This window comes from Biomphalaria glabrata, chromosome 2, assembly GCF_947242115.1.
Source record: "Biomphalaria glabrata chromosome 2, xgBioGlab47.1, whole genome shotgun sequence".
NCBI classification, from domain to species: Eukaryota; Metazoa; Mollusca; class Gastropoda; family Planorbidae; genus Biomphalaria; species Biomphalaria glabrata.
This window is the reverse complement of record NC_074712.1, coordinates 59566874-59577843: the sequence shown is the minus strand read 5'-3', so window position 1 is coordinate 59577843 and position 10970 is coordinate 59566874. Positions and strand designations below refer to the sequence as shown.

The window sequence follows — 10970 nt, the reverse complement described above, 5'->3', positions numbered from 1 at the left end:
TATAGGGCAGAGAGTTTTCAGCCTGACTTTAACGATGCGCATGCGCGGGTGTAATTTAGACTTACGTAATATATGTATATTGCTAATCAAAGCAATTAACCTACTATGGCCTCCTATATTGGCTACATTTTAATACAGATACATTAAATCTGCAATGCAATACATTTTCATTGGAAATCTTTAGGCACATTAAATGTAAGTATAACTATGAAAGCTTGTAGACATAGTATGATTGTTTCGTCTGCAAGCTAACATAGAGATATGCGGTGGCTGAGTCATAAAGCTCGTGACTTCCGAACCGAGGTTCGAATCCTGGTGAAAACTGGTAATTTTTAACTTCGGTATCTTTAGGGCACCTCCGAGTCCACTCAGCTCTAATCTGTGCCTGACCGTAGTTTGCGAAAGGTAAAGGCGGTTGGTCGTTGTGCTGGCCACATAAAAAGATGACTTTTACACAGGGCCGGTCCTACAGATTGCGGGGCCCTATGCGAAACGGATTGCGCGGGGCCCTTTTTTTGGGCTGTGATAAGGATAATAAGTGAAAATTAAGATTTTGTATTAGAATTAGAAAATAAATTCGTCTTTACACTTTATTCATACTTTACTAAGTACAAAATCACTGGCAAATTAGCTTTACGATCCATCTACAGCAGATAGTAGTTTTTGAAGAAATAGCCGATAAACATTAAGAGTTGCCTTTTAGATTTACTATTGAGTAACAAAATATCTCTTTCGTTGTTTTTTTTTTTTCAAAGAGGTCAAGATAGATTTAGATCTATATTTTTATGCCAGTGACTATTAAAGTAAATTAAGAATTTGAACCATGATTTGAATTTCTTGTTTTGGTTTTTTTTTTTTAAATATTTAATGTTACATATGTTTTTTGTCTCTTGCGTTGCCAAAGCCGCTTCATCCTAGACTTCGATTTTGAAGATTAATGAGGAATGCAATATTTCCCGTGGCTACGCAGCCCCAGCTGTGACCTACATATTTTGCCACATCCAGGGCTATCATAACCATTGTCCGCTGGTGGTCGATTAAGATTTTCTTTTCGCCGTCTGCGTCCGTCATCGGCAGCTGGTTTTCTTTTGGTCTCAAATGTGTATCTCTCGGACTTCGTGAGTGACCTCCGGCTTTCTCGTTCTGAGGCCGCATGCAACCTGCTGCTCTCTTCTATGTCAGCTAAGGGAAGTTGGCGCATAAGCTGGTCTTTAAAGCATTTCCGTGGGGCACCTCTGTTACGTCGACCAACTTTTAACTCACCAAAAAAAAAAAAAGACTGTCTTTGGCAAGCTTTCGTTCCTCATACGGGATACGTGCCCTGCCACGGGAAATACTGCATTCCTCACTGATCTTCGGACTCGAAGACTAGCCTTATTAGTTTTCTTCTTCTTCTTCTTCTTAAACTGTCAGGTAGAGTTGAGCAATCGGCTCTTGGAACTCTAGGCCAGCAAAAGTGAACAAGAGCTCTCTTTCACCGGCCTGAATGAGAACATTGTACACTGTTCTGTCTGACGGGTGGGTCAGACGGTCAGACTCGCGGCAAGAGACCGCATACACTAAGACCCCCGCCATTTTCCTTTTCTATACCAGGATAACTGTGTGGGACACGCCATTTATGTAACGGCCCCCTTGAGGAACAGTGCCTGGATTGTGACAAGGTTGTGGGAGCTTTTTTACAACTCCGCACAGTGCAATGAGGATGCTCTCGCAGACCCTTAGGCACCCCCACGGGAGTCTTGTTTTGCTACCCTTTAGCCTAATCGTTTCCTCTTACGATCGTTTCCACCCGGGCGCCACTATGAGGCAGGGTAGCATGCCCGGGTCTTATTAGTTTAAAAATTTCACGATCAGACCTAACATCGGAACATATCTTTAGACAGGACAAAATACGTTGACCAAAGTCAGCCATAACATGGATGCCAAATAAAGAAAAACAAAAAATAAGGCTGAACACGTCTATCATGGCGTCGAACCGTCTGAGAAGCCTTCAAATCCGTAGATACCAGTTGGGAAGAGGCCGTGGTAGTCGCTTGTGATTTTTCTCAGTGAAGAGAATTTACCGCGCTGAACTACGTGAGAGAATTTTAGTAATGATCTTGTATCCCGAATTTAAAAACAATGATCGAGATTCCATTAAATCAATTGAATGTAGTAAGAATTGTTTTTAAAGGAATGCTTTTTTTTAAGGTTTACTATTTTCTCCTAATTGACAATGCCAATGTTTATTTGACCCCCCATTAAACAAAATTGATCTTTAGCGGCCCCCGAAAGGAGAAAAAATGCTATTAGTTTTGTTTGAAATGTCTGTCCGTCCGTCTGTCCGTCTGTCCGTCCGTCCCGTTTTGATCTCATAAACTAGAAAAGATAGAGAAAATCCGACATCATAATATTTTAATCCACTCAAACTTCTGATGCAAGGGCTACTTTTTCTTTTCTAAAAGCGAAAAATCTCATTTTTAAATCACTTATGCAAGCAGTTTTTTCATAAAAATACACCACTTTTACAACTATTCACTATTAATAGTAACAAACATGGGAGGCTCTTTAGGAGGGGAAATAACAGTTTGCCTTATTTTTAACACCCTTATGCAAATGATTTTAGATATTTGGTCAAAAACATTTTTCTTTCTTACAATTGTATAGCAACGTTATGTAAGTTCTGTCCTACTAACTACTACATTTATCTAAAAATAATGTTTACTTTTTTAAAGAGAAAAAATCTATTTTTAAGCGGCCCCCGAAAGGGGAAAAGATGCTATTAGTTTTGTATGAAATGTCCGTCCGTCTGTCTGTCCCGTTTAGATCTCGTAAATTAGAAAAGATGGTGAAAATCAGGCATCATAATATTTTAGTCCATTCAAAGTTCTGATGCAACGGCTACGTTTTTCTTTTCTATAAGCGAAAAATCAAATTTTTTAAATCACTTATGGAAGCAGTTTTTTTTCATAAAAATACACCACTTTTACAACTATTCACTATTAATAGTAACAAACACGGGAGGCTTTTTAGTAGGGTAGATGTCTTTTTTACCATATTTTAAACACATTTATGCAAATGGTTTTAGATTTTTTTGTCACAAAAATTTTTTTACATTTGTATTGCTACGCTATGTAAGCTCCGTCCTAAGAGCAAGCATTCTCCTACAATTCAATACAACATTTTTCTGATAACAAACAAAAAAAGTTATTAAAGTTTTATCATAACCGGATAGTGAAATACAAATGAGCAATATGACTAGTACTATCGATACGAGGAAAATAATTACGGAGAGAAAGAGTTAATACAGAGAGCTGTTAATGACTACATTCTATCTTTGAAGCTTTCTTTCTCACAGTCGATTGATGATTGAACTTTTGGACTATTCAGTTTGTTTACTGGTACTTTGGTTGTTCACGTGATTTTACAGGTCTGTGATGTATATGTTTGGGCGATGGTTGTAATGGGCGGGGGGGGGGAGGGGAGCGGGGGTTGGAAGCTTAAGCAGCGTCATGGAGAGGGTCTCAAAAGGCTCGCTAATGGACTCCCCGGATTACAATCCAGCGAGCCGCTCTCTTCCCCCACTCCTTGAATCACGCCCACCCCCACCCCTGACTCTGTTTCTCTCAGTTATAATTTTACCAGTACCACTCGTGCACTCATGTAAACACACACACACACACATGCACAAGCAAAGAGGGACACACACACAAAGAAGAACACGTGCCTGTTACAGCAATGACCATCTGCCGTAATCTACCAGCCAGACATTTTTGGTCGCCTGCGACACTCAGATAGACAAGGAGAAATTAAAATCAAGGGCAATCATCCAATGTCAACAAACGCGATGAACCAACTGAGTTATCTTAATATTTTGAATTCATATCTCGTCTGAGTTAGTGGAAAGTCTGGACAAAAATTAAATCATATATATCATTTTTTTTTCCAATAATGTTCATTGTTTTAGTATTACTTATTTAAAAAAAAACAACAGTTCTTACAGTGGAGTAGCTAGAAATTTGCCATCTTTTATTGACTTGACTTCTTTTGGGGGCCCTTGCATTTTGCTTAATATCAAAGATTTAATGTAAAAAAATGTGGAGACCCCCTCAAGTGTGGGCCCGGGGAATTTTTTAACTCCCCCCTCGTCTGAGAGGGGCCCCGCGATAGGACTCCCTATCATCGTCTGCTTTGAAAACTAGATCCGTTCTCATAAACTAGGATTTGTTAAAATTGGTAAAAGATTTATTGCAAGTGTTATGGCTCTAGGTTTGGATTTACGGTCGCATTACGACTCCAGCAGGTTTAGAAGAAATTATTAGTAACTAGTTTGTTGGTTTCCCATCATTTTCACATCTGTATCATTAGTTACGTTCACTGACCTTTAAAGGCAAAATCTTTCATGCATAACAAGTACAATACAGTATGCAATGTAGTCAAACGGCCAATAGTGCAGTACTTACGTAAGGTACTATGCTTGTAACAAAAATAAACGCAAGGACGGACGAGCCCGTTAGCTGGATGAGGTACGGTTTATATAGTTTACCCTTACGGCTCAGAGCCCCGCATATGACACTCGCCCAGGGCCCCGCTGCACTTCTAGAACCGCCACTGCCTTCTCTCCCCCCCCCCCCCAAGCTACTCTGATTTCATAGATGTATTAATTTCTTTATATTTTTTATTTTTCAAAAATCGATCTATATTCTATGTTATGAATTTCAGAAGTTTCCCCAAAGCGGAACATCCCGCTCGTATCCATGTGTTAGTCTAGTCGTGTTAAAGACATCGGTTTATCTTGCCTGATTCAGGCAACCTATTGCATGGCGTTAGAGAGAACTTTCTATGTATTGCTATTTACTTTGTAGTCATCTGACCTGAATATTTTCTATCGTTACGAGTTTTAGAAATGTTTTAATGTAGTCAAATGTGAATATTTATTTGTGATAGATCTCATGGTTCTGTAAATGTGAATATTTATTTGTTATAGATCTCATGGTTCTGTAAATGTGAAAACTTATTTGTGATAGATCTCATGGTCCTATTAATGCATAGATACGTACTTTTCATAGATCTCATTGTGACGACTACCTAATTTTAATGCACCACAAAACATTGAAGTAACAAACTCGACTAGCTTTCTTCTCTATGAATACAGCACTTTATTTCCTCTCTAGTTTCTACCTCACAACCTACACTAACAGCCTAGCCGCTCTACTGACTTCTGCATTCCTGACCTCTCGCTACCCGCTAGGCTGACCCATTCAACCGCTGGACAGGTACAGAACAGGGGCGTAACTTAAGGGTGACACTCATGCTCCGCGACATACACACACACACACACCAAGATCCTTTCACAACATTCCCCCCACCTTTCAGAAGCTGTTGGTACAACAGCACATCAAACTATCCTAAAACTAACATTTTAACTATCCTATGAAAGTGATTTATAAAATAGGAACACATTTCAGATAAAGTATGAATCACACAATAAAAGAGAATAAGGATACAAGACAAGATACGCATAAAAATTAAAGGACATAGAACATAAGGAAGCAATTCATGAAAGAGTAATAAGAAATAAATGTAATAATAAGAATTAGAATAATCATAATAACATCAATGAAATCAGCTCTTGACGACATTCATGTTTTTCGTTCAGAGCAACTTCCATTTGAATATGTGCGGGTCGTCCATGAAAGTTAATGCACATTGAAAATCCCCGTCAATGTTGTTATACACAATGTACCTATGTAGTCTTGAAGTTCAAGTTGGAAGTCATAGAGGTTTCATTTGTTGCTGTCTGGGTTATCAGGAGATACTGTTCAACAATAGTTAAAATGAAATTTGTTGTTGTTAAAGTCATTGTTTATATGTAGAGTTGTGTGTAAGTTGACATGGAATGATATAGCAAAATTAAGCAGTTACCTTTCCTCTTTATAAAAAAAAAAGTGAACTTTTATTTTATTTCTCCCACCCAGAGTTGAACATTCAGACACTTACCGTGGACATCATGAACTTATTTAGTTACACTTAGACTTTGGAGGGTGGAGAAGAACACGAACTTACCGTCCAGGGACTGTTCTAGACATTCCGCGACAATGTGTCCGCAATAACGTTTCCCTTGCCAGGCACCGGTACCACTTGAAACGTAAAGCCCTGAAGACTCAGAGCCCAACGTGTCAGTTTTGCACTGGTCATCTTCTTAGTATTTAATGCTATAAGAGGTGCATGGTCAGTGTGCAGAACAAATGGTGCCCCTGCTAAGTATTTGGAAAACTTATTGATGACCCAAACAATTGCCAAACATTCCCTTTCTATTACTGCATACCTTTTCTCTGTTTCCGACAGTTTTCTGCTGGAATATAATACTGGATGTAAATCACCATGTACTTCCTGCATAAGGCAGGCTCCTAAGCCAACGGATGAGGCATCAGTAAAAAGGGTGAAAGGCTTTGATACATCAGGCAATTTCAGAATAGGTTCCATCTGAAAGGCCTGTCTCAAGTTCTGCAAGGCCTGCTCACATTCATCATTCCATGTGAGCTTCTTGGATGTCCTGAGCTCTGTGTCTGTGTTTCTCCCGTAAGTCTTTGTTCTCGTTAAAGAAGTGATAGGTTCCAACAAAGACGCGAAATTTGGGATAAACTTCCTATAATAGTTGCAAAGACCTATCAAAGCTCGCACTTCTTTAAGTGATGTAGGCGTCTTCAGCTCTAAAATTTTCTGCACCGTTCCATGGACAGGTTTTAATTGACCTTTACCAACGACGTGCCCTAAAAATTGGATTTCGCCCATTCCAACCTCTGTCTTACTGGGTCTGGCCGTCAAACCATGCTGTCTCAATAACAATAGCAGGGATTGTATGCCCTCTACATGCTCCTCCCAACTGTTGTGGAATAAGCAGATGTCATCCAAATAAGCTACAACATCTGTACGACCCTCAAGCACTCTTCGAACTAGTTTGTTGAAGGTGGACGGTGCATTGGAGAGGCCAAAGCTCATGTAGTTCCAATGGTAGAGTCCAAACGGCGTGATGAAGGCGGTGAGTGGCTTCGCTCTTTCTGTAAGGGGTATCTGATAATATCCCCGAGACAAATCTAACTTGCTGAAAATTCTTGCTTGTGCTAACTTAACAAACAAATCTTCTGGATTTGGCATGGGTTCACAATCTGGCACTGTTACTTTGTTGAGGTGACGGTAATCTACGCATAATCTTATCTCGTCCTTATTTTTTTTTCTTACAATAATAATTGGTGCTGAGTAGGGTGAGTCCGATCTCTCGATGATTCCTTCTTCCAGTAGCTCATGTATTTCCTTTAGCACTGCATCTCTGTGATGTAATGGGATGTCATATGGCCGCAACTTAATCGGTTTTGTCGACGTTAACTTTATGTCATGTCTAATTGTCGTTGTTCTTCCTGGTGTAGGAGTTAATATGTCTTTAAAAGACTCTAACACCTCCAGTATTTTCATTCTAACTCCATGTGGTGCCGCTCCTATTTTGACATCATGCCAGTCTTCTTTTTCTCTTGGGAGTAGCGGTAATTCTGGACCTACGTCATCTCCATCATTTTCTTCACAAAGAAATGCACACGCTATTTGAGCTATGCCACTTGTCAATGCCGATTCAGTTGTACCATTGTCGTTGGCCAGTTCTAATTCGCAAGGTCGTAGGTGAAAATCACTAAGAATATTTGAGTGAAAAATTTTTCTTTTCCCTCTAATTTCAACTTCATAATCCACATTGGATATCCTTTTCGTGACTGCAAAAGGCCCTTGCCATGCTAGTTGCAATTTATTTGTTTTTGAAGGGAGAAGAACCCTAACTTGTTGCCCGGCTTTAAAAGGTCTTAATTTTCGACCTCTGTTGACTCTTTGTCTAACTAGTTCCCCCCTTTCTTCTAGGGCCGCTCTCGCTGCCTGACATGCAGTGACGATTCTGCTTCGGAGATCTATCACTTTCTCGTACGTGGTGCGGCTGTCGGGGTCAATGTTCTGTTTGTACACCAAAGTTTTCAGAATGTCTATAGGGCCCCTAGGCTTTGCTCCATATACTAGCTCAAAGGGTGAAAATCCTGTGGAAGTTTGCGGTATTTCTCGATACGCAAACAAAACGCAAGGAAGAAGTAGATCCCAGTTTTCTGGTTTCTCGGACGACACCTTACTCAGTATACTTTTGATTGTTCCATTCAGTCTTTCACAGACCCCATTGCTCTGAGGGCAATATGGTGAGGTAAATACTTGATGAATTCCTAGTGTGCCAGTTATTTGCTTGGTTAGTTCTGCTACGAACTGGGGTCCTCTGTCTGAGAGAATGGTATCTGGGAGCCCCGTTCTAGCGAACAACATAATCAATGCCGACGTGATATCATCAGCAGTTGTGGACTTCAGAGGAATAGCTTCTGGCCACCTGGTAGCGAGATCAACTACTGTGAGAATGTATCGATGGCCCCTGGCTGACATTGGGTTCATTGGTCCCACTATATCAATGGCTATTTTCTCAAAGGGTTTCTCCGCTAGATCTGTTCGCTGTAATGGAGCCTGTCTTGGTGGTCGTTTGTCTTTAAGCATACAAACCTGACATGACCTAACATAATTTGTTACATCCTTAGTCATATTGGGCCAGTAGAAGGCTGTCTGGATTCTTTGTTTTGTCTTTAATATACCCAAATGACCTGCGACTGACAAGTCATGGGCTTGATGCAAAATTTTGGGTCTATATTTTTGTGGCGCCACAAGCTGTATTAGCTCCCCCTTTGTATCTGTATATTTCCGTACCAACGTGTTGTTTTTTATCAGAAACGAATGTTCCGTTGTTTTCGACTTCACCACGGATTTCTCTTTGGCAAATTTAAATATTTTCTCTAGTGACGGATCGGACCTCTGCCCTTCTTGAAACTCCTCTGGCGACCACATTTGACTCTCACTATGAGACTCCCGAATCACACTGCCATTTTCTTCTAGAGACATATCTGTTGCGTTCTCCATTATGCCGTGGTCACTAATCAAAGTTTTTGCTTCAGTCTCCTCTCTCTGTCTTTGTCTAGCTTGTTGTCTGGTCTCCATTAATAGGACTTCTTCTCTGCACCATTTGTTGATTTCACCTTTTCCCAAATGTGGCATTCGTGAATGTATGTTACCTATGATCAAATCATATGGGCCATCTTTAAAAACTACAGCCATCACCTCTCCTTTCACATACGGTGTATTTACAATCACTTTAGCCACCGGCCAGCTGTACCTTTGTCCTCCAAAGACCTCAACCTGCTTCCAGGTCCCTGTATATTGGTCTTTCTCGACAAATGTATCTCTGACTGCGATTAGTGTTGCTCCCGTATCCCTGATAGTCAAGGCTCTCTTCTCTCCTACAAGCGTAGTGAAACAAGTAACTTCCCCATCACCCTTGTTAAGCACTGCAACATAGGCTCTGTTATTGTAATCTGATCTGTACCCCGCTTGTTGATGCAGGCCTCCTCTTCCTCCCCTATTTCTCTGTCGACTATTGTTACAGTTTCTGGCTATATGTCCGTACGTGCCACATTCAAAACAGCGCCTTGATTCTATAGTGGACAGACTCCTAGGCCTCATGCCATCATTCTGTTGCCTAAGTGTGGGTCGAGAACGCTGCCCCACTTGTATATTCGATACATTTCTAGTGGCAAATACAATGTCAGGTTGCTCAGTCTGGCAAGTTACTCGTTTGTCCGGATGAGCAGCCATATACCTTTGACACAGTTCTGTCAAACTTTTGAGATCTCGGGGTTGTCTTTCTTGTATAAATCCAAATAATTGTCCGTCACACAAAGTTAGTACTCTGTCTATTAAGAGGAACTCTTTGAGCTTACTAAAAGTTTTGTCTAGACCGGTCGCGTCAAACCATTTATCGAATGTCGTTGTCAGATCATTAACAAAAACTTTAAAATCCTGTCCGTCTTTGGGTTTCGTAGCGTAGTATCTTCGTCTGTAACCGTCTTCTGTAAAGTCGTAGAATTCCAGTAAAGTCTTTTTTAATGTCTTATAATCTTTCATGCCTGATTCAGTCAGGGTCTGACATGCATCTAGCCCTTTACCCCCTATTAATGTCAGTAGTTGCGGTCCCCAAAGTTCCTGTCGGGTGTCTGTGGATATCGCTATGGTCTCAAATCTACGTATATAAGAATCTAGGTTATCTATTTGTTCGTCAAATTTGGGAATTTTTTCAAATAGTCGGCTACTACGTCCTAGCATGTCCGTCTTATTTCTTTCTTCTCCTGGCATGTCTGTATTACTTCCCTCTTTACTTACTGTTTTTTCACTAGTTCCTTGTTGGCCTTTTAGTTTTTCTAAATTCAGTTTATGCTCATTTTCCAATTTAATTTTTTCTAACTGCTGCTTCCTATCCGCCTCTGCTTCTCTTTCTTTTCTATCCGCCTCTGCTTCTCTTTCTTTTCTTTCCGCCTCTGCTTCTCTTTCTTTTCTATCCGCCTCTGCTTCTCTTTCTTTTCTTTCCGCCTCTGCTTGCTTATCTTTCCTATCTGCCTCACGTTTTGCTCGTTCACTTTCCTGGTCTAGGCAATTCTGCACCCACTGGTCAAGCTCTGTTCCCGATAACCCTCTTCTCTCTCCCAACGCATAATATCTTTCTACTTTCTCAACTTCACTAATAGTTTTCTCCATGTCAACACCGCCAACACCTCAAAGCTAAAATAAAAATGATTGAACTAGTAACCTGGCAATGGAAATACTTACCCACTACAAGGGCTACAGCAATACGTCCTTTACACTACTCTACAGCTAATTGGGAGTTGATTTTTTTTTTGATGAAATAAGGCACGATAAAATAGGTACTGTCAAACTTTCATCCATATAGACACAGGGCAAAAATAAACAGATTTTATGTTAGCGATCTAGAAGATTAGAGTAAACAGAATGTATGCACAACCCTGTCACATCTAATATATAAGTATTTATGATCAAAAGAGAGTCTTGCGCTTGATACGACAATGCGCCCT

The 10970-nt window shown here is 40.3% G+C and overlaps 1 protein-coding gene across 1 annotated transcript; it reads right to left on the bottom strand.

The window, feature by feature from the left end:
* Positions 1-6060: 6060 nt before the first annotated feature.
* Positions 6061-10236, bottom strand: LOC129924728 (uncharacterized). The gene has a single exon (XM_056021235.1). It carries the CDS (start codon positions 10234-10236, stop codon positions 6061-6063), a length of 4176 nt encoding a protein of 1391 aa, XP_055877210.1.
* Between the last annotated feature and the right edge of the window lie 734 nt (positions 10237-10970).

Bases quoted from the DNA above. Each gene is read 5' to 3' on its own strand.
- LOC129924728 (XM_056021235.1), bottom strand. From the start codon at position 10,236: ATGCCAGGAGAAGAAAGAAATAAGACGGACATGCTAGGACGTAGTAGC.